This window comes from Hippocampus bargibanti, linkage group LG06 (assembly GCF_051943395.1).
Source record: "Hippocampus bargibanti isolate YZ-2025 linkage group LG06, ASM5194339v1, whole genome shotgun sequence".
NCBI lineage: Eukaryota > Metazoa > Chordata > Actinopteri > Syngnathiformes > Syngnathidae > Hippocampus > Hippocampus bargibanti.
Window position 1 is genome coordinate 31,192,000 of NC_142739.1, and position 22,179 is coordinate 31,214,178.

Genomic DNA, 22,179 nt, shown 5'->3' on the forward strand with positions numbered 1-22,179 from the left:
CAACCCAAAAGTAAATACATAGAAAGCTAGCTAGCCAGCTAGTAAATAGCTAATAGATAGCCAACAGATAGCTCGCTAGATAGCTAGCTAGCCACCTAGATAGCTATTTAGCTAATAGCTAGCTAGCTAGCTAGCTAGTTAGTTAGTTAGTGCTTCATGTGGACTTGTCACGGATAACAACGATGCATCGAAAGTTTGCCGCCAGCTAACCCGTCGATCGCTGCGCAGTCATTTTTCCGGAACGTTCCCCAGAGGACAGGAAATCCCAACATTGGGAAGGAAAAAAGACGCGGGTGTCGCAGCATCGGTTGAGCTGGTGCAGACAATGCATTGCAGAGGAGGGACGATGCGGGGTGGGGTCACAGGTCGTCCATCATGGCCAGGAGGTCGTCGCCTTTGCTGCCGGCATTGGAGGACGGATCGGGCGACTCCAGAGACTCGCCGAATTCCCCCATGATCTTGGCCAGCTCGGCGTTGGCACTTTGGTCCTAGTGGGGGTGGAGTTGCCCACAACAATTACACACATTATCGAAGAAGTATAATAATAATAATAATAATAATAATAATAAGAAGAAGAATACGTTTCATTTATAAGCACAAACACATAAGCTGTCTATTTGCTATCCAGCTGGCTAGCTAGCTATCTAGCTAGCTCTCTATTTGCTATCTATCTGGCTAGCTATCGAGCTAGCTAGCTTTCTAATAGCTATCTAGCTGGCTAGCTAACTAGCCAGCTAGCTATTAGCTAGCGAGCGAGCTTTCTATCTATTTGAGTTACTTTCAGATTGAGTGAGCTCTGGCGCGTGTGGTTGCCACTGTACACGCACAGAAAAACTGATCCTGTGACTGTAAAGTGACTGAGTGTTTTGAACGGAGCTTATAAATGAAATATATTATTATCATCATCTTTTGCTAGCTATTTGCTATCTATTAGCTATCTGGCTGGTTGGCTAGCAATCTAGCTAGCTATCTATTCACTATCTAGCTGGCTGGCTATCTAGCTAGGTATCTGTTGGCCATTGATTGGCTAGCTAGCTAGCTTTCTATCTAATTGAGTGACTTCTGTGTTGAGTGAACGCTGGCGTGTGTGGCCGCCACTGCTCACCCACAGAAAAAGTGATCCTGTGACTGTTGAAAGGCGCTTAGAAATGAAATGTATTCTTATGATGATGATGATTATTATGGTTATGACCTGCGTGGCTTGGATGCTGATGAATCCGTAGGACAGCTCGTCCGGTCTGGACAAGAAGGCCTCTCTGCGACGACAACAGCAACAAGATGTTACCTTTGCAATACAAGAAATGGGATGGAGTTGGAAGCTACGCACTCTTCTTCCTCATCGGTGGCAAAAAGGTTGACCCGGAAGGCGCTGTCGGCGTCGGCGGCCTTGGGGATTTCCAAGCCGCCCATCAGTTTGGCTAAAAGGTTGAGCTCTTCTTTAGCCAGAGGGTTGGGAACCAAGTTCACCTGGACACAATGCAACCATTCAGACTTGCCGCCTCTGTTCCCATGCTAGCTAGCTAGAACTGCTCGCTTTGTTGAGTGCAAGATCAATTAAAAAATAGAGACAGTGATACCTCAGCTTTAGCTCACAAACTTTTCCCCTTACAAACATTACATTTGCCAGACTGTCATCTTGGCGTACAAACTACTTTTCGGCGGATGAACACCAAACCGCACGGTCGAACAGCGCCACGGTGGCCCTTTCTTTGGATGCAGACATGGTTTGTTATCAAGTGGAGTACTTTGGCTTTCTATTACGGGAGCGAAAAAAAACCCCACCACAGGCTAGTGTTAAGCCCAAGAGGACACAAAAGAAAATGGCGGTCGAGCAGAAGAAGAAGATCATCAAAAAACACCAACAAGGTGTGGGTTTGTGTGACTAAGCGGCCCGGTACCAGTACGCTAAGTTGCTACGTGTGGATAAGGTTGGTTCATTAGAAGAGGTTGAAAAACTTCTGTTGATTTGGATGAACGGAAAGCAGCTCGCAGGGGACAGTGTGAGTGAGAGTATTATCGCCCAGAAAGCACGGCGACTTCACTCGGATATCGGAATGGATTTCGACTTACGACCATTTTGACTTACGACCGTTTGGTCGGAACGGAACTCGGTCACAAGTCGGATGTTACCAGCATTTTGAAGGAATTGAAAATGTTGACTATTTTGCTTTGAGTGATTGTGTTTGTTTTTTGTTAACCTTGAAGTGTGGATGATTTATTTTATTGATCTTTTTTTTTTTTTTTTTACCTTAGTGTGCTGAGCGGAGCGCTTGGCGGTTCCCGCCATGTGAGTTTCCACCGGTCGGCAAATGCTGTACCTGTGAGGCCACACCAGAGGACAGATAACAACAACAACAACAACAACAATAATAATAACAATAATAAATTTCTAAGCGCCTTTCAAAACTCTCAAGCTCACTTTACAGTCACAGGGCAAGTTTTTTCTGTGGGTGAGCAGCGGCAGCCACACACACCAGCGTTCACTCAACCTGGAAGCTAGCGAGCTAATAGCTAGTGAATATCTAGCTATCAAGACAGCTAGCTAGACAGATAGTGGATAGCTATCTAGATACCCAGCTAATTCAGATAGTTAGATAGCTAATAGACAGCAAAAAGATAGCTAGCGACATAGCCAGCTAGCTAAGAGAGCAAATAGCTAGTCAGTTAGCTAGCTAAATTATTGTTGATCATCACTTTAGGAAAACAAAAACTTTATTTAGCTTATAGATATACAAATAAATAAATAAATACAAAAAATATTTATACAAATAAAAAAATAAATACAGTAGCTAGCTAGATAGCCAGTTAGCTAGCTAATAGATAGCAAATAATTAGCTAGAAGCTAGGTAGCCAGCTAGATTGCTAGCAAGATCGCATAGAAGTGAGCAACATAATGGAAGATAGCACAGCTGGCTGATCATACAGCCGTCACGCAAGCAGCATCATGTTGTCTGTTTGATAGTAGTAATAATAATAATAATAATACATTTGATTTCTAATCGCCTTTCAAAACTCTCAAGGTCACTTTATAGTCACAGGATCCGTTTTTCTGTGGGTGAGCAGCGGCAGCCACATGCGCCAGCGTTCACTCAACGCGGAATAAACTCGAATAGAAAGTTAGCTGGCTAGCTTATCAATAACTAATAGCTAGCTAGATAACTAGCTCGATAGCTTATAGATAGCAAATAGCACATAGATAGCAAATATATAGCTAGCTTGGTAGCCAGCTAGCTATTTGTGTGTTACATGTTTGTGCCCAATTTGGTGACCCTGTCGCCGAAAAGCTCGAAGGATCCTTGGCAGAGTGCGGCCGTGTAGTTTCCGCCGTTATTGAACTGCAGCCTGCTCATCTCTTCGCCAGTGCAGCTGTACATCCTAGAATATGAAAAAAAAAACATTCACAATTAATATTTATCCTCAGCAGCAGCCACACACACCAGTGCTCACTGCACCCGGAATAACTCAAATAAATAAAAAGCTAGCTAGCTAACTAATAGATAGCTAATAGATAACCAACCAGCTCACTAGCTAGCTAATAGATAGCTAATTGATAGCCAGCTACCCAACCAGCCAGCTAATAGATAGCTAGTTAGCTGGATAGCTAATAGATAGTGAGCCAGCTAGCTATATAGCTAATAAATAGCCAGATAACTAGCTAGCTAATAGATATCTAATAGATAGCCAGCTAGATGGATAGATAGACAATAGATAGCCAGTTGGCTAGCTACATAGCTAATAGATATATATAATAGCCAGCTAGCTAGATGGCTGATAAATAGTTAATAAATAGCCAGCTGGCTGGCTACATAGCTAAGATATACAATAGCTAGCCAGCTAGGTAGATAGATATCTAATAGATAGCCAGCTAGCTGAATAGATAGCCAGCTAGCTAGATAGCTAATAGATAGCTTATAAATAGCCGGCTAACTAGCTAGGTAATTGATATCCAATAGATAACCAGCTAGCTGGATAGATAGCTAATAGATATCCAGCTAGCTAGCTAATATATAGTTAATAAATAGCCAGCTAACTAGCTAGCGAATAGATATCTAATAAATGGCCAGGTATCTGGACAGATAGCTAAAATATAACCAGCTAGCTAGATAGCTTGCTAATAGATAGCCAGCGAACTAGATAGCTAGCTAGCCAGATAGATAGCTAAGAGCTAGCAACCTCAGTTTGGTGGAATACACCACGTCAACAAGATATCTTGAAATAGATTGCGGGAAGTTGGTTGCTTGAAAGGGGCGGGCCACCCCTGCTCGATTGACAGCAGATCAGAAATATGGATTTTGTTTCATGATGACATCATGATGACTTTTTGCTTCTCAAACTTGCTTTGGAGGATGATTGGCGCCTGCGCGAGCGACACGCACGGCGGCTCTAAAGTTAGAACGCAAAGGCTAAGGTAGGAGGAAGGAGGCTAATGCAATTAGCCGCACGTCAGCTCACGAAGTACTTTGGCTCGGCGGCAAACAAAGACAAAAACAAAGATGGCCCCCAAAATCCCTTTTGCGGAAATGGCCGCCTTCCAATCCGTCGAGGCGTCCAGGATGACCTTTGCGCGGTGGTCACCTGATGCAGCTGGGAATTTGTGTCCCGTGGGGGACGGGACCGCTGGTGGGGAGGGCAAATCGCCCATTGGAGTTCTGGACTCGGTCTTTCAGGAAAATGGACACCTGCCGCACAACACAGCACATATGACCATTAGCTCACTAGCTTTCTAGCCGAGTTACTTAGCTGTCTATTAGCTAGCTAGCTAGCTAGCTAGCTTTCGATCTTAGTTACTTCCGCGTTCAGTGAAGGCCTAGTTAGCTATCTATTATCTATCAATTAGTTAACTAGCTTTCTATCCAAGTTACTAGGCTATGCATTGGCTATTTATTAGCTAAGTAGCTTTCTATCCGAGTTAATTAGCTAGCTATTAGCTGTCTATTAGCTAGTTAGCTTTCGATCTGAGTTACTTCCAGGTTGAGTGAAGGCCTCGTAAGCTATCTATTTGCTATCAATTAGTTACCTAGCTTTCTATCTGAGTTACTTAGCTATCTATTAGCTAGCTAGCTTTCGATCTGAGTTACTTCCAGGTTGAGTGAAGGCCTAATTAGCTATCTGTTAGCCATCTATTAGCCAGCTTTCTACCTGAGTTACTTCCGGTTTGAGTGAACACTGGCGCGTGTGGCTGCCGCTGCTCATCCACAGAAAAACGAATCCTGTGCCTGTAAAGTGACCTTGATAGTTTTGAAAGGTGCTTAGAAATTTAAGGGATTATTATTATTATAAATGACAATTAGCGTCTGCTTTTGTTAGCATTGTTTTTGCTTCCTGGGTCAGGGGAGGCCCAGGAACTCTATTGAAGTGAGAAGGCCGGCTTGATTGACACAAGGGGGGTCACGACCTTTTCTCCAACTCGAATCTCACGCCGGACAGCCATTTTGAAATTGGACAACAAATGTCCACTTACCCTGATGTGCATGTCCTGAAAGAAGATCAGCAGAGTTTGTCGAATCAGCTGGAACTCTCCGCTCGCCAACGGCGTATACATCTGAGAGGAAGAACCAAAGTCAGCTTCCGTTTCTGCGATGCATTGAAACAGTCATAAGTGGTGGCGGTGGCGCACTATCATTTCTTATCTCTTCACTTCTTTTTATTTATCTCGCCATCCAGCTAATCTAGATGGCTATCTGGTTGGCTGGCTAGCTATCTCCCTAGCTCTCTGTTAGCTATCTAGCTAGCTATCTATTAGCTATCTGCTATCTAGCTGGCTACCTATCTAGCTGGATGTCTATTATCATTAGCATTCTAAGCATTATTATTTTTATTAGTTTTTTTTTACTTTGTTACTTTCAGGTTGAGTGAACGCTGGCGCTGGCACGTGTGGCTGCCGCTGCTCACCTACAGAAGAAATATCCTGTGACTGTAAAGTGTCCTTGACAGTTTTGAAAGGCCCCTTGTGGGACGAATAAAGGTTTTCTGATTCTGAAATGGATTATTATTATTATTATTATTATTATTATTATTCGCTATCTCTCTAGCTCTCTATTAGCTATATGGCTTACTAGCTGGCTAGCTATCTAACTGCCTATCTCTCTATTAGCTATATGGGTGTCTAGCTGGCAAGCTATCTATCTAGCTATCTACTTGATATCTATTTGCTATCTCGCTGGCCGGCTCTCTCGCTGGCTAGCTATCTATTAGCTAGCTAGCTCTCTTTCTATCTTTTTGAGTAACTTCCGGGTTGAGTGAACGCTGGTGCGTGCGGCTGCCGCTGCTCACCCACACAAAAACTTTGGCAGTTTTGAAAGGCGCTTGGAAATGAAATGTACCTCCAGCAGCTGCCGATAGGTGTGGTCCACCTGAGCCAGAATGCAAGCCGTATCCTTGACAAAGTCCTTGATGGCGTCCATGTGGTTGAAGGAAACCAGGAGAAGGTCCCGCGGACGAGGACACAGCAGAACTTGGTACTTGAAGGCCATGGTCATCAAGTCGTACAGCTGCAACAACAGCAAAACCTCACCAGCTACACAGTACTGGTGGCATCCGACTTACGACCAGCTCGACTTATGACCACCCGTACTTACGACCTCCTGATCCTATTTTTCAACATTTTAATTCTACGCCTGGCACCTCAACCAGCCAGCATGTCACACTCTCGCACAGCAATCGACCGTGTGACGGCACCAGAGGGGGGAGTTTGCCAGTCAGACTGGGAGTTAGCCTCCCAGTCTCTATCTATTAGTCATCTATTAGCTAGCTAGCTAACTTGATCTATTTGAGTTATTCCTGGTTGAACGGGGTCACCGTTGCTGGCTACCTATCTGGCTATCTATTTGCTATCTATTAGCTGTCTAACTAATAGCTAGCTAGCTATTAGTTTTTATTAGCTAGCTAGCTAACTTGATCTATTTGAGTTATTCCCGGTTGAGTGACCGCTGGCGCGTGTGGCTGCCGCTGCTCACCCGCAGAAAAACTGATCCTGCGACTACAAAGTGACCTTGAGAGTTTTGAAAGGCGCTGGCTGATAAATGAAATGTATTATTATTAGTCAACATTTTGAATCGATATCGACTTACGACCATTTCGACTTACGACCACTTGTTCGGAACGGAACTCGGTCGTAAGTCGGATGTTCCCTGTATTTTGATTGACCCCATATCCCCTCAAAAAGCAAACCAACAACCAAAAAGCAATGAGGCGGCGTAACGCGGCGTACCTTGTCCATGCTAGCTTGATTTAGCCTCATGATGGAAGCGTGGGCTAGCCGGTCGAAGACGGTGCGTAGCGCCTTCTTGGAATAAAGCTCCTGCGGCTTGAAAAGCTCCTCCAGGAACTTCTTGTTAAACATGGTGGTGATGATGTCGTTCATGACTAGCCGGGAAATGAAGGCAAACGAGGTTAATCATCATAATCATCCATTTCATTTCTAAGGGCCTTTCAAAACTCTCAAGGTCACTTTACAGTCACAGGATCAGTTTTTCTGTGGGTGAGCAGGGGCAGTCGCACGGGCCAGCGCTCACTCAACCTGGAATAACTTAAATAGATAGAAAGTTAGCTATCTGGCTAATAGATAACTAATAGATAGCTAGCTAGATAGATAGATGAATAAAAGATAGCAAATAGATAGCTAGTTAGGTAGCCAGCTAGATAGCTAGTTAGCAAATAGATATCAAATAGATATGTAGCAAGGTAGCCAGCTCGATAGCTAGCTAGATAGCAAGATTAGCTAGCTAATAAATAACTAATAGATAGCCAGCTAGAGAGCTAGCCACCAGACAGCAAATAGATAGCCAGCTAGATAGCGAGATTAGCTAGCTAATAAATAACTAATAGATAGCCAGCTAGAGAGCTAGCCAACAAGGTAATAGATAGCAAATAGATAGCCATCTGGGTAGCAAGCTAGATAGCTAGCTAGATAGTCAGCTAGATAGCGAGTGGTAGCTAGCTAATAACTAATAGATAGCCAGCTAGAGAGCTAGCCAGCTCGCAAATAGATAGCCAGCTAGAGAGCTAGCCAGCAGACAGCAAATAGATAGCCTGCTAGGTAGCCAGCTAGATAGCGAGATTAGCCAGCTAACAAATAACTAATAGATAGCCAGCTAGAGAGCGAGCCAGCAGGCTAATAGATAGCAGATAGATACCCAGCTATGTAGCCAGCTAGATAGGCAGCCAGATAGCAAGCTGGATAGCTAGATAAGGGAGTTAGTTAAGGGAGCTACCGTACACCGACAACGGGCGACGCGGCGAGGGGGGAGTGTCGCCATCGGGTCTACATTGTCACTGGGGTGGGCAAAGTGCTGAATCAAAATAGCTTCCTTCAAACTATCTATTTTCTTTCGATAAGATTTTAACCTCATTGTCGTCAATTGAGTGCTTGCTAGCTTTTAGCTGCATATGCACATGCACCGCCATCTCTGGGCCATATATATATATATATTGGGCCAAAGCTACCAGCAAAATTTTAGTTCGCTGACGAAGCTTCTCGGATGAGAAGCGAAACATCCGACACATTCAGAGAAGTACAGATGATGGCTGACAAATCCGTCGTCCCCACAAGAACGGCAAGACGGGCAAGCGATACGACTCGGCGCGTCGAGTTTGGTAGGATTCTTTCGGCGGTCGGTCGTTTGTGTTCAGCACCTTTCTTTGCTTTGTCGCCGGGGATGTTTTGAGCTCGAAGCCGCTGGTCCAGAATGTAAAGCATTTCTCCGCCCAGGTTGATGAAGAGCAACGGGAGAGTCCTCGACGACATGTCGGAACCAGGAAAAACGTGCAACAACAAACCGAAACGGACGAGAGGTCAGGATTGGGGCCAGCTCACGACGCCAAAGGAGATCCGTTTTCTCTCTCTTTGCCTCGACGCCGGTTGCCGGGCCACGGAGGAACTAGCCAATCAGAGCGAGAGACGTCTTCAAAACAGGAAGTTTGATGCCACCATTTCTGTTTACGTTTTGGTTTGCTTTACACTCTAATTAAAACGTATACAACTTGTTTCGCAGATTTTTTTCGGCAGTGTGAAATTAGTGTTGAACAAAAAGTCGAATTACGCATGATGTGAAAATGTCCGTTTTCTCTCTCGTCGCTCCTTCGCCTTTTGCCGGCCCACGCAGAAAGTAGCCAATCGGGGCGAGAGACGACGGCGAAACAGGAAGTAGGAACGCGACCATTTCTGAGACGCTTTTGTGTGATTTACAAACTTCTTAACATGTCTAAAAATTGTTTCGGTAATTTTTTTGCAGTCTGATATTAGTGTTGAACAAGTAGAATTATGATGCGAAAATGTCCGTTTTCTCTCTCATTGCCTCTCCGCCGTTTGCCGGGCCGCGGAGAAAGTAGCCAATCAGAGCGATCTACGTCATCAAAACAGGAAGTTGGAACGCGAGCACTTCTGAGACGTTTTTGTTTGATTTACAATCTTCTTAAAACGTCTAAAAATTGTTTCGCTGATTTTTTTTTCGGCAGTGTGAAATTAGTGTTGAACAAAATGACGAGTAGAATTATTCTGATGTGAAAATGTCATGCAAATGAATTCAATTGAACTAAAATCATTGTTGTTAAAATGTAACGTAAACCTCTATTGCATTACGAGAAAATGATTTGACACTATGTAATTATTATAAAATATAGAATTCAATATGAACATACGCACTTTGATATTTAATAATAGTAATAATAATAATACATTTCATTTATAGGCGCCTTTCAAAACTCTCAAGGTCACTTTACAGTCACAGGATAAGTTTTTTTTCTGTGGGTGAGCAGTGGCAGCCACACGCGCCAGTGTTGACTCAACCTGAAAGTAAATAGATAGAAAGCTAGCTAGCCAGCTAGTAAATAGCTAATAGATAACTATTAGATAGATAGCTAGACAGCTAATAGATAGCTTGTAGATAGCTTGGTAGCTAGCTTGATAACATGATCAGATGATTATGAGGACAAATTGAGTGCATTCAAGTATCCAAGTACTTTTATTATGCTCACATTGCCAATGTGAACGATTACATTTCAATGCGTTTGATTGAAAGGCTTCTTCCGTCAATCAATCAGATGACGCAATAATCCTTTGCAGTTAGGCTGAAGTTTCTCCGCTGCGGATGCGAATCTCTCGGGCCATTCGGCACAAGTCGCAGAGGCCGCAGAAAAACGACAGGAGCGCGTCGTTGCAAACCGTCCCCTGGGAAAACCACGCAAACACATTGTGCAAACCACAACTTTTCTGGGATCGCAGTGTCAGAGGTCACCGTTGCTCTTCGGGCACTTTTTTTGTCTTTAGTTATGAAATTATTATATTATTATGATTACTACCTGGCTAGCTATCTAGCTAGATACCTAGCTGGCCATCTATTAGCTATCTACCTGGCTATCTATTAGTTATACGGCTATCCAGCTACCTCGCTAGCTGTCTATCTATTAGCTCTCGATTGGCGATTTATGACCAGCTTGACTTACGACCACCTGTACTTACGACCTGGAGCTCCAGACCCGATTTTAAAAATTTGAATTCAACGCCTGGCACCGCAACGCGCTAGCAGGCCGGCAACGCGCATGACAATTTTGCTTAGCCAGCTAGCATGTCACTCTTGCGCAGCAATCGACTGTGTGATGGCACCGGAGGGGGGGAGTTTGCCAGTCATTTAGCGATTCAACATTTCGAATGGATTTCGACTTACGACCGTTTGGACAGAACGGAACTTGGTCATAAGTCGGATGTTACCTGAATCTCAAACTCCGATTTAGTTTTTTTTTTTAAACATTTAAGTCTAGCAAATTTAGCCCTCATGCTCTTCCGTCCAGGATGTTTTGTGGCTTGTAACCGTCACTAAGTTTGCAAGTTGCACCCGCTTGAGCAACGTTTCCTTTCTGGTGCAAGGAAAAGCGTTAGTTCCTCTCGTTGCAAATTTCCCCATTGTGGGACGAATAAAGGTTTTCTGATTCGGATTGGTCGCTGGCTCGTACCTGAATGCCGTACGTGAGCCTCATGTGGGTCCTCAAAGCCGTCAAGCCTCCCGGCACGCAGCCCAAGCAGCAGTGCTCGCCGTACTTGTCGGCCGTGTAGCACGCCAGGATGGACGGGCAGAGGCAGCCAAAAGCACCTGCGAGGGGAGGAAGGGGGGGGGGCGGTTGATGAGGACGCCATCGCGCAAACGAATCGTTACGCTCACAAATCAACACATTTGCGAGATTCAAACTCAAAATTTGCTAACTTTAAAGTCACCAATTTGCTCGATTGAAGGTCACAAATTAGCTGGATTCAAAGTGTCAAATTTGCTGGCTTGAAAGTGACCAATTTTCTGGCTTCAAACAATGACGCAAAGGAATGGCTGCGCTCACAAATCAACAAATCGCTGCAGCAGGAGCAGAGGCCCGTGCTCCACTCTCCGGTTTGTACGTTGGTGCCGTAGCCGCCGTGGCCGGGCTGGCCGCTCACCACCGGGTTGGACATCAAGGAAGGGGGGGCCGAGGTTGCAGCTTCTGTTCACGTTGGCAACACAGAACAAAAGTTCTTTGCTTGTCACAAAACCACGTAGTCATTCCTATTGATAGGGGGAAGAAGGAGGAGCGGATCTGAATTTTTGATCCTCTCCTCTTTCATCTACGACTGCTTCATGTCACAAAGAGGGTACAGCAAGTGCTGAAGAATGAATGACTCTCTGTGTCTGTGTTGTCATATTTGTATTTTACTTTTTTTGCTCTTTTGACTTGAAGATGGCGCCGCGAGAGTGGCTGCCTTTCCAGCAGCTCCTGTACTTTGTTTTTCTACTTCTTTTTATGTATAAATACGTTCTTTGGGGGGGAAGAGATTGGATGGTGCAAAATCAAAGAACTTTAATCTAAAGTGACCTTGAAAGTTTTGAAAGGCGCTGAGAAATGACATGGATTATTATTATAATAATAAATGGCAAAGAGAAAAGACTTTGACGACAATATTTCTTACTAATGTCTACATAAACAAAAGAACAAAAGAACTAAATAACAAATAATATGACAAGACTAGCTATCTAGCTGGCTAGCTATTAGCTATCTATTCGCTTGCTAGTGAGCTTGCTTTCTATTTGAATTACATCCGGGTTGAGTGAACGCTGGCACGTGCGGCTGCCCCTGCTCACCCACAGAAAAACTGATCCTGTGACTGTAAAGTCACCTTGAGAGTTTTGAAAGGCGCTTAGAAATCAAATGTACTATAATTACACACACACACACACACGCATACCCTAACAGGTTATAATCCAGTACATTTCTAAGCGCCTTTCAAAACTCTCAAGGTCACTTTATAGTCACAGGCAGTAACACAGCAGCAAAGCGATGAAAGAAAGAAGTAGAAAAACAAAATACATCTTGAAGTAAAAAACAAAATAAATAATATGGCAACACAAAGACAGAGTCATTCATTCTTCAGCACTTGCTGTACCCTCTTTGTGACATGAAGCAGTTCATGTTGGTAAAAACGCTAAGCGACTTACCAGAAGACGAGCAGGCGGACGTCTGGGCGCAAACGGATCTCGATCAAACCTCCGAGTTTGACGCCACACAGGAAGCTGAGAAATGCTTCTTGCTCAAACCAAAACGGCCGAGGACGATGACGAGATCTTTGCGGTGATTTTCTAAACCAAAACCAATTTGTTTTTACGCTTTTCTTGCATCACCAGGGAGTGACACAAAAAAAAAAAAAATATATATATATATATATACACACATAGAGGTAACATCTGACTGGCAGCAGAGTTCCGTTCCGACCAAACGGTCGTTAAGTGGAAATCCATTCAAAATATTGAATAGAGACTCAGAGGCTAAATGACTGGCAAACACGCCCCCCTGTGGTGCCATCACACAATCGATTGCTTTGCGAGAGTGTGACATGCCGGCTGGCCGAAATTATTGTACGCGTTGCCGGCCTGAATAATAATTTGATTTATTAGCGCCTTTCAAAACTCTCAAGCTCACTTTACAGTCACAGGATCAATTTTTCTGTGGGTGAGCAGCGGCAGTCACATGCGCCAGCGTTCACTCAAACCGGAATAACTCAATTAGATAGAAAGCTAGCTAGGTAATAATAGATAGCTAACAGATAACTAGCTAATTAGTTAGATAGCTAATAGTACTGTAATAGTACATAGCTAACTAGATAGCCAGCCAGATATAATGGATAGCTAGATAGCCCGCAAACTAGCTAGCTAATAGGTATCTAATAGATAGCTCGCCAGCCGGATAGGTATCTAATAGATAGCTAGTAGAGAGCTAATAGCTAGCTAGCTAGATAGCCAGCCATCTAGCCAGTTAGCTAATCAATAGCAAATAGCTAGCTTTCGTGTGAACAAAATTGATATCAGACGGCGTGGTGTCAAGTCACCAAAGACAAGTCGGCACACAAACATTTTATGCCCACGATTCATTTTATTTAATGTCTGAGGAGAAAACGGATGATCATAATAATAACAAGAAGAAGAATACATTTCATTTATTTCAATTATAAAGACACTTTACAGTTTTTCTGTGGGTGGGTGAGCAGCGGCAGCCACGCGCGCCAGCGTTCACTCAACCCAGAAGTAACTCAAAAAGATAGAAAGTGAGATAGCCCGCTAGATAGCTACCCAGCAAGATAGCCATATAGCAAATAGATGGCAAGTAGATAGCTAGCGCCCACGATTGTTGCACCGGAATTGCGAGGCTGGACACGTTGGGTGTGGAACCGACGGGTGGGCGTGGGTGTGGGCGGGCGTCCCGGAAGAAACATAGAACAAACAAACAAACTAACTAAATAAAAATATCGAAAAAGCTGGCGTCGTCCGGCATTACTGCCTGGCAGTCGGCGCGGCGGCCGCTTGGGCGCTTTGCTGCAGTTTGAGCTTCTGCACCTCATTGAAGACCTGCAACAAAGTTGACGCAAACGTCTTATTTGGCAGCCAAAGTGCTCTTTTTGCCCTCATCTTGTGACTGGCGTAGACAAGCGTCCCTTTTGATATTTTAGGCACGGTGATACCTCGGCTTTCCAACGCTTTAGCTAACCAACTTTTCGCTTTACAAACTTTACATTGGTGAGAGTATAGTCTCGGTTGACAAACTACTTTTGCACAGCCCCTTTCTTCGAGTGCAGATGTGGTTTGTTATCGAGTGGAGTACTCTTGCTTTTTTGGGAGCGAAAAAGCCAGCCAGATAGCCAATACATAGCAAATAGAGTGCAAGTAGATAGCTAGCTAGATAGTCAACCAACTACAGCCATATAGCTAATAGATAGCTACCGAGCTAGCCAGCCAGCCAATACATAGCAAATAGAGAGCAAGTAGCTAGATAGCCAGCCAGCGAGACAGCCATGTAGCTAATAGAGAGCTAGAGAGATAGCTAATAGATAGCCAGCCAGCGAGACAGCCATATAGCTAATCAAGTGCTAGCGAGCCAGACAGTCAATACATAGCAAATAGATAGTTAGCCAGCCATATAGCTAATAGAGAGCTAGCTAGGCGGCCAACCAGATAAAGCTACCTTGATGCAGAAGGCCTTTTTGGCCAGCCAGCGTCGCGTAGCCCGCCTGTAGTACTCCGGCGGGAAGGTGTAGGTGATGCCCAGGCGCTCGCACACCTTCTCAAAGGCGTCGTAGCGCTCCAGCCGCAGAGCCTTCAGCAATTTCTTCCTCTTGTCCATCGCCATTAGCATGCGTCTCTTGTTGGACTTGTCCTGGAACACGCAGACGCATTCCAGTTGTGCAAAGACTGACAAGCGTGTCATCATCAAGTCTATTAGCTAGCTAGATAGCTCGCGGGCTGGCTATCTAGTTATCTAGTAGCTATCCATTTAGTTAGCTATCTGGCTGGCCAGCTGGCTATATGACTTGCTCGCTACCTCGCTGGCTGGCTGGCTATCTATTAGCTAGCTAGCTTTCTGACTATCTGGATAGCAATCTATTAGCTAGCTAGATGGCTATCTATTTACCTAGCTCCCTACCAGGCTGGCTAGCTATCTGGCTAGTTAGCTAGTTATCTAGCTGGCTGGCTATCTATTAGCTGGCTGTTTAGCCAGCTATCTATTAGCTATCTAGTTTGCTATCTATCACTTTGCTGCTGTGAAATGTAAATTTCTCCACTGTGAGACTAATAAAGGCATATCCAATCCAATCCCGCTAGCATACATATCTGGCTGGCTAGCTATCTCACTGGGTATCTATTAGCTAGCTAGCTTTCTGACTATTGGCTAGCTAGCTATCTAGCTACTTATCTGGCTGGCTATCTAGCTTGGCTATCTATCTATCTAACTACCTACCTGACTGGCTAGCTGGCTGGATATCTGGATGGCTAGCGATATGGGTAGCTAGCTCGCTCACTGGCTGGCTGGCTATCTAGCTGCCTATCTATTAGTTAGCTAGCTTTCTGACTATCTGGCTAGCTATCTAGTTGGCTATCTAGCTAATAGCTCTGTAGTAAATAGCAATTAGCTAGATAGCTAGCTTTCTGACGATCTGGCTAGCTATCTAGCTGGCTATTTATTAGCTCGCTATTGGATAGCTAACTAGCTTTCTATCTATTTGAGTTACTTCCGGGTTGAGTGAATGCTGCTGCTCACCCACAGAAAAAAAAAACGTATCCTGTGACTGTAAAGTGACCTTGAGAGTTTTGAAAGGCGCTAGAAATGAATGAAATTATTATGATTGTCATGATTATTATTTTGAAATGATAAAAAAGAGGGCAAGGATGTTGAAAAAGTGTCGCAGTTGCGATGACGAGCGAGCGAGCGAGCGTCTCGGGTGTGGCGAGATCGTCACAGGATGTGGCGCGGGGACGCGACAGGAAGGAAACGCGCCGATGCCTTCTAGTTCCGGCCAACCTTTTGAGCGCCTCCTGAACGCTCTCGGCTCACCTTGTGATGCGTCTGCAAATGTTCCTGAAGGTTGCGGATCCTCGTCGTCAAAATGGCCACTGCAACACACGCACACACATTTGGATGAAATATCCTTTGACTTTTTGTGGAATGAACTTTTTCCTCTCATTAACCACGCACGCACACACACTCACGAATACACACAGTGAGTAAAAAGTGTGTGTATCCGAGTGAAATGAAAATACACCCCAAAAATCTTTTTGGGTGAATTTGTGAGGACCTCTCTGAAACTTTAACAGATGCATCTATGGACCCTCTAGAAGCCTTTAGAATGAAAAACTTGTGAGGACCGGCCAGAACGGCCTCACTATGTATGGTAGAAAATGTGAGTGGTCCTCACAAGACTAGTCATACAAACACAAACAGTATCTACATATACACACACAACAGTATCTACACACACACACAATACATGCACACACATACAAATGCACAAACCCACACATACACAGTATATACACGTACACACACAAGTTCACATACACACACACACACACACACAGGTGAAGAGTGTGCAAATGCATGCGTGGCGGCGAAGGCAAACTGGCCTCGAACTTCCACGGACGTGCGGTCGTTTGGCTCTCGTTGCACCTTGGCGATCAGCTGCTCCTTTTTCAGCGCCAGCTTTTCACTCTGAGGACGCGACGCATCGCATCGGTCGGTCGGCCAATCCGGCGCAGTCGCGACGTCGATGCATCCAAGCAACTTACGTGATTGGCCAACTCCAGCGAAAGAAGTCTTTTCACAACGTCGTCCGTCCTGCCTCGCAGAAAGAAGGACGCCTTTCGGTGACAATCATAATAAGAAACCATTTCATTTAGAAGCGCCTCACATGAACATAGCTAATAGATAGCTAGCCAGTTTGATAGCTAATAACACTAATGATAATAATAATACATTGTATTTAAAAGTGCCTTTCAAAACTCTCAAGAACATAGCTAATAGCTAGATAGCTTTGAACTTCGAAGTGAAATGGATGATGATGATGATGATTTAGCCTTAAATGCGGTGGTTGCGTGTTGCCTTTCTTTACGTTTGAGCGAGTGGTACGGCGGCGTATTCCGTCTTGAGCGAGGTGAGGGGCAGGTCGGCCACTTGGCTGGCGGCGCCTGCAAAACAAAGCCAAGAGCAAGCGGTTGGAAGGAAGCCGGGCTTTCGGGCGTGAGCGCTCGCCATCGCCTTGGCCAACACATACCCGGCTCCTTTCGCTTCGAAAGGCGAGCGTAAAGGCGCACCGAGGCTGGAGGGGCAACGCTTCCTGGCGCTGGACAGAGAATTCAAACACATTTATTATCATCATAATAATACGTTTCACTTTCAAAACTCTAAAAAGTTAGCTAGCTAGCTAACAGATAACCAACAGCTAGCTAGGTAGTACGGAAGAGCATGAGGCCAGGTTGAAATATAGATTTTTTTATGGGGTATTTTTGCACATTTGTGATATATATTTGCGATAAATTTCCTAGCTTTAAAGTCACAAATTTACTAGTCTTTTAGCATCATCGCGTCATGAGCTAACGATACTACTCGTGAGCTCCCGTGCTGCACAAAAGGCATAGTCGGCGACGTTTTATATGTACACAATAAATATATGTCTGATATTTATGAGTGCCGGCGCCGTTTTCGCTTCGACTTCTTACCGCCGTTGACTTTGTGCGGCGACAGCAACGCCGAGCAGCACGTCCGAGGGGGTGCGGGGCCTTCCCGCAAGACGACCGCCGAACACCTGAAGACGCTCCTCAGGGCGATATTCGACAACATGACGTTGTTGCAAAATTCGGAACAAACGAGCCCGAAGCGAAGCCGACCGACGCAAATAGGAGAGACGCACTCGACTGCTACGTGCGCGACGCCATTTTGGTGGCCGGTCGTAGTTCCGCGATCAAGGAATTCCAAACGAAGGCAGACCACGTCGATGAGGACGGGCCGGTTCAACGCCGCTCCCTGGAACGTCTTCGGAAAAACCACCGGGCAAATGTCGGCATTAAAATATAACATATTTATTACCTTCAAACATGGAATATGGACACCATATATTCTTTTCAGGTTTCAAAAACGTGTATCGTTGTTTTACATTGAACAGACTTATTTTTAATCGGGCAACCGGTAGAAATACAATCAGGTGGGGGCCTACGATAGTCACGGGCATTTATTTGTTTCATCCCCTGCAAACCCAAAACAAAACGACAAATATTGTTATCCCGTGACTGTAAAGTGACCTCGAGAGTTTTGAAAGGCACTTATAAATGAAATGGATTATTATTATTATTATTATTATTATGATTGAAGCCCAGCCGCGGGGGTCAACTTCCGTGTTTGCCCGAAATTTCTCCGCCTGTATGACACCGCCCCCCGGTGGCACGGAGGCGCATGATATCACCATGCACAAAATAAGAACGATCCATTTCATTTCGAAGCGCCTTTCAAAATGTTGAATTCATCCGTTCATTTTGTAATCCAGCCACAGACGAACATCATGCCATTAGCATGCATATTTGGGGAATGTGGGAGGAAACCCGACTACCTGGAGAAAAACGTCTGTGTAAGCTCTCAGACGTACAGGAGTGGTCCATCGATGAGAAGGTTTCTTCAGCCGTCATCTGTACAAATTCCCATAAGGAAACCATTAAAAATGAGAATAATCCGTTTCCAGGTCCCCATAAATCATCATTTTCTACTAAATAAGCCTGAAAACTACACCAAATGTGCCTTATTTTATGGATAATAAATGTGCTATGGTATTGTCATACTATATAATCAAGTGGTTTTATTGACCTTTGTGTCGGTCGTTGATGTAGTTGCCTCTTGATGATATGCGAGTAAAGTTGCCGTGCTTTCTCTGCGATAATACCCTCACTCACAATGTCTCCTGCTAGCTGCTTTTCGTTCATCCAAATCAACACAAGTTTTTCAACCTCTTCTAATGCCACTGAAACACCTTAGCCACACGTAGCGTACTGGTACTGGGACGCTAAGACAAACAAACGCACACCTCGTTGGTGTTTTTCGATGATCTCCTTCTTCTGCTCGACCGTCATTTTCTTTTGTGTCCTCTTCGGCTTCACACTAGCCTGCGGTGGGGTCTTTTTCACTCCCATCATAGCAAAAGTACTACACTTGATGACAAAAAGCTCGTGAGCTAAAGTGTTTGGAAGCTGAGGTATCACTGTACAGGTAACATCCGACTTACGACCGTCTCGACTTACGACCACGACCTCCAGACCCTATTTTTAAAATTGTAACTCTACGCTTGGCACCGCAACGCGCTAGCAGGCCGGCAACGCGTACGTCAATTTTGGCCAGCCGGCCGGCGTGTCACACACTCGCACAGAAATCGACCGTGTGATGGCACCAGAGGGGGAAGTTTGCGTGTCATTTATAGCCTCCGAGTCTCTCTTCAACATTTTGAATGGGTTTCGACTTAGGAACACTTGGACTTACGACCGTTTGGTCGGAACGGAACTCGGTCGTAAGTCGGACGTTACCCGTACTTGGAAGTCAAGGCACAGGCAATCTTTCAGTGGAAATCACTGAGCGTCATTCATGGCTAACGCTCGGAGAAAAGGAAAGTCTTCCCACTGGATGGCGGCGGCGTTGTCCTCCTCTTCCTCCTTCTCGGGCCCGCAGGGTCCAAAAAAGCACGGCGCCGAGCCTTCGGACCCGTCGACGTTCTGGTAACACTTGGGACTCCTGTCCGAGGCTAACAGAGGCTGCGTGGACTCGCAGCGCAGGTACTCGTGAGGGTGCGGACCGGCGAACAGGACGGTGGCGTAAGGCACCGAGTCGCCGTTGCAAGAGGCCGAGACAGGGAGGGAAGGGGAGCCGCAGACGGACTCCCCCAAGTCGCTGGTGTCCTCGGCGTCCGGCAACCAAGCGCCGACGTCTTCTTCCTCGCCGGGTTTGCCGGGAAGCTGCAGGAAGCTCAGCTGGGAGAGATCGACCGCATTTGGATCCTCAAAGTCCCACGAAGATCCGATGTCCTGGAACAAAACAAACGGACCTTGAGGACAATGGCGGGAAAGGTCCGTGGAAGCTCTCAGTGCTACAGGAGCGGTCCATCCATCCATGAGAAGGTTTCTTCAGCCGTCATCTGGACTTCTTTCAAGGTGTCGGACCTTTCGCTTCTCATCCAAGAAGCTTCGTCAGCAAACTAAAGTTTTTTTTTTTTTTCGTACGACTGGCCTGGTTGCCCCATTTGCACTGGTATCATCTCATCAGCATAACTAAGCCCATGTTGCCTAAGAAGTCTATCGTAGGAACGATCCAGATCCAGATTGACCTTCAAAGAAGTCCAGATGACGGCTGAAGAAACCTTTTCATCGATGGGGGAAAGGACAGCAAGCCTCCCGCGACGGCGTCCCACCTGCGTGGACTCCGAGGTCCAACTTTTGATGCTGCTGTTGGCGGGATCGGGAACGTCGGGCCAAAATCGCACCTTCAGCCTGTGAAAAGCCAGCTAGTGTTAGCGAGCGACGGCGGGACGGACGATCTGGCGTCTTACTCACCGATGATTCTCGGAGGAGCAAGTCTTGACCAGAAAAGGGATCAGCAGACACAAACAAGCACACGTAGCCACCACGATGATCACCCAAGTGACGGGATCTGAGATCAAGCACAAACCTCGCGTGAGGGTTGTGCTCGCAACGGAGACGCTCCGCCCACTTGAGCCTCATCCTCACCCCAAAAGTTTTTTTTGGAATACAGTGATGCCTTGGCTTACAAAGTTCCCAGAAAGTGTGTGTAAGGCGAAAAGTGTGTCTTCCAAACATTAATTTCCCATAGGAAACCATTAAAATGAGAATAATCCACTCCAAGGTCCCCCTAAAACATCATTTTCTACAAAATAAGTCTTACAAAATATACCTAATTTTATGTATAATAAATGTGCTATTGTATTGTAATGAAAGAAATAAACTGTACTATATCATCAAGTCATTTTATTTACCTTTTTCCATTATGCTACGCATACATGTATTAGTATTATCATTAGCTATCTTCTATTAGCTAGCTAGCTAGCTTTCTATCTATTTGTGTTACTTCCAGGTTGAGTGAACGCCGGCGCTATTATTTGTATATTCTCGCACGGTGAAAAGTTGGTTAGCTAAAGCGTTGGTAAGCCAAGGTATCATTGTACGTACTTGAATGGTTTTGAGGTGAAAGCTAAGTGATGCTAGCGTGAGTTTTTAGCACGGCGCCGTCGCCAAGGGAGACCAACCCATTTCTTTGATGTCAAAGTGGACGGTGGAGCCGTTGCGACTTCCGCCTTGCGTGCTGACCATCAACACGGCGTCGTAAACAGAGCGCGAGTTGAGGCCCGTCAGGACCACTTTGCGCTCCGCAGGCTCTCCCGTGGCCACTGGAATGACAACGACGCCCCGCCCCCTTTCCATTGACACTCGGACCGGAGGATGTTGCTATGGAAACTGAAAGGCGCCTACCGCGCACCCTTCCGCTCTCGTCCCAGTAGAACAATTTGTAGCTTTGAATGATCCCGTTGCGCCGTTCCAAGGGGATTTCGTCCCAGGCCAGTTCCACGTGGTACTGCCAGTTCTTCTTCATTCGGATCTTTGGGACCTCCGAAGGAGCTGACCGAAAACATCGCAGGCAAAAACAATCTTACGGACATTTCAGTCAAAAAAGTCGCACATTTGCGAGATTCAAAGTCGCAAATTTGCGAGATTTAAAGTCACACATTCGCTAGATTCAAAGTCGCAAATCTGCGAGATTTAAAGTCATAAATTTGCTGGATTCAAACTCGCAAATTTGCTACATTTAAAGTCACAAATGTGCTAGATTTAAAGTCGCAAATGTGCTAGATTTTAAGTCACAAATTTGCTAGATTTAAAGTCGCAAATTTGCTGGATTTAAAATCGCAAATTTGCTCAATTCAAACTCACAATTTGCTAGATTTAAAGTCACAAATTTGCCAAATTCAAAGTTGCAAATTTGCCAAATTTAAAGTCGCAAATTTGCTGGAGTTAAAGTCACAAATTTGCAAAAAAAAAAAACAAATCCAATGATTGCACTCCCATTTCTCCGCTTGCAAGTGTTTGGAGCGGCAGTTCCTCTTCCGGCCACAAGATGTCAGTGTAACCTGACAAAAGCAACGCGCTCACTCACCCTTTTGCAGCGAGTAAGCACAAACGCTCCGAGGTGGGCCGACGCCCTCCTTCAACCTGGGATAGACGGAGACCTGGTAGGGCTTGTAGGGCTCCAAAGTTCCTGCGGGTGACAGCGAGGAACTACCAAGTAAGGTCAGAGGTCAGCCAATTCGTAGGCAATATTTTTTTCTATTCAGAGGGAGAAAAAAAAATTCAC

At 45.2% G+C, this 22,179-nt stretch overlaps 4 protein-coding genes across 11 annotated transcripts in view; all 4 read right to left on the reverse strand.

Annotated features, from left to right (window-relative positions):
* Positions 1-91: 91 nt before the first annotated feature.
* Positions 92-9,875, reverse strand: oscp1b (organic solute carrier partner 1b). Of its 2 annotated transcripts, none has more exons than XM_088997705.1 (10): positions 8,635-9,875; positions 7,211-7,365; positions 6,324-6,491; positions 5,462-5,542; positions 4,576-4,679; positions 3,247-3,375; positions 2,249-2,318; positions 1,328-1,467; positions 1,193-1,256; positions 92-488 (listed from the first exon to the last, which is right to left on the reverse strand). In XM_088997705.1, exons 1-10 carry the CDS (start codon positions 8,744-8,746, stop codon positions 360-362), a joined length of 1,152 nt encoding a protein of 383 aa, XP_088853831.1. In that variant the 5' UTR covers positions 8,747-9,875; the 3' UTR covers positions 92-359. The 2 variants fall into 2 exon arrangements, with proteins under 2 accessions (XP_088853831.1, XP_088853832.1); XM_088997706.1 differs by lacking the exon at positions 8,635-9,875 and adding an exon at positions 7,456-8,445.
* A 64-nt stretch (positions 9,876-9,939) lies between these two features.
* ponzr11 (plac8 onzin related protein 11) lies at positions 9,940-12,605 on the reverse strand. Its single transcript, XM_088997711.1, has 4 exons — positions 12,456-12,605; positions 11,326-11,466; positions 10,951-11,087; positions 9,940-10,168 (listed from the first exon to the last, which is right to left on the reverse strand). Exons 2-4 carry the CDS (start codon positions 11,435-11,437, stop codon positions 10,064-10,066), a joined length of 354 nt encoding a protein of 117 aa, XP_088853837.1. The 5' UTR covers positions 11,438-11,466; positions 12,456-12,605; the 3' UTR covers positions 9,940-10,063.
* Positions 12,606-13,435: 830 nt separating this feature from the next.
* Positions 13,436-17,751, reverse strand: mrps15 (mitochondrial ribosomal protein S15). The gene is made up of 8 exons (XM_088999151.1): positions 17,502-17,751; positions 17,057-17,125; positions 16,895-16,970; positions 16,572-16,620; positions 16,410-16,494; positions 15,841-15,899; positions 14,473-14,664; positions 13,436-13,859 (listed from the first exon to the last, which is right to left on the reverse strand). Exons 1-8 carry the CDS (start codon positions 17,620-17,622, stop codon positions 13,785-13,787), a joined length of 726 nt encoding a protein of 241 aa, XP_088855277.1. The 5' UTR covers positions 17,623-17,751; the 3' UTR covers positions 13,436-13,784.
* An 857-nt stretch (positions 17,752-18,608) lies between these two features.
* Positions 18,609-22,179, reverse strand: part of csf3r (colony stimulating factor 3 receptor) — a 54,557-nt gene continuing 50,986 nt past the window's right edge. For all 7 annotated transcript variants that reach the window (XM_088999144.1, XM_088999150.1, XM_088999142.1 and 4 more), the window contains 6 exons: positions 21,982-22,083; positions 21,300-21,446; positions 21,077-21,217; positions 20,367-20,463; positions 20,225-20,303; positions 18,609-19,841 (listed from right to left, as the gene is read on the reverse strand). In XM_088999144.1, coding sequence (XP_088855270.1) covers positions 19,389-19,841; positions 20,225-20,303; positions 20,367-20,463; positions 21,077-21,217; positions 21,300-21,446; positions 21,982-22,083 — 1,019 coding nt within the window. In that variant the 3' untranslated portion in view covers positions 18,609-19,388. The remainder of the gene's footprint in view (positions 19,842-20,224; positions 20,304-20,366; positions 20,464-21,076; positions 21,218-21,299; positions 21,447-21,981; positions 22,084-22,179) is intronic.

What these genes read in the sequence shown, in the direction of transcription:
- oscp1b (XM_088997705.1), bottom strand. Translation starts at nt 8,746, where the DNA reads ATGTCGTCGAGGACTCTCCCGTTGCTCTTCATCAACCTGGGCGGAGAA. An exon ending in CCTATCGGCAGCTGCTGGAG is followed by an intron (nt 5,543 to 6,323) that starts GTACATTTCATT and finishes TCTTCCTCTCAG; the next exon opens with ATGTATACGCCGTTGGCGAG. An exon ending in TTCAGGACATGCACATCAGG is followed by an intron (nt 4,680 to 5,461) that starts GTAAGTGGACAT and finishes GTTGTGCGGCAG; the next exon opens with GTGTCCATTTTCCTGAAAGA.
- ponzr11 (XM_088997711.1), bottom strand. Translation starts at nt 11,437, where the DNA reads ATGTCCAACCCGGTGGTGAGCGGCCAGCCCGGCCACGGCGGCTACGGC. An exon ending in CTGCAGCGATTTGTTGATTT is followed by an intron (nt 11,088 to 11,325) that starts GTGAGCGCAGCC and finishes CTCCCCTCGCAG; the next exon opens with GTGCTTTTGGCTGCCTCTGC. An exon ending in GGCTCACGTACGGCATTCAG is followed by an intron (nt 10,169 to 10,950) that starts GTACGAGCCAGC and finishes TGGTTTTCCCAG; the next exon opens with GGGACGGTTTGCAACGACGC.
- mrps15 (XM_088999151.1), bottom strand. Translation starts at nt 17,622, where the DNA reads ATGTTGTCGAATATCGCCCTGAGGAGCGTCTTCAGGTGTTCGGCGGTC. An exon ending in GCCGTACCACTCGCTCAAAC is followed by an intron (nt 16,621 to 16,894) that starts GTAAAGAAAGGC and finishes TCTGCGAGGCAG; the next exon opens with GACGGACGACGTTGTGAAAA. An exon ending in AAAAGGCCTTCTGCATCAAG is followed by an intron (nt 13,860 to 14,472) that starts GTAGCTTTATCT and finishes ACTTTGTTGCAG; the next exon opens with GTCTTCAATGAGGTGCAGAA.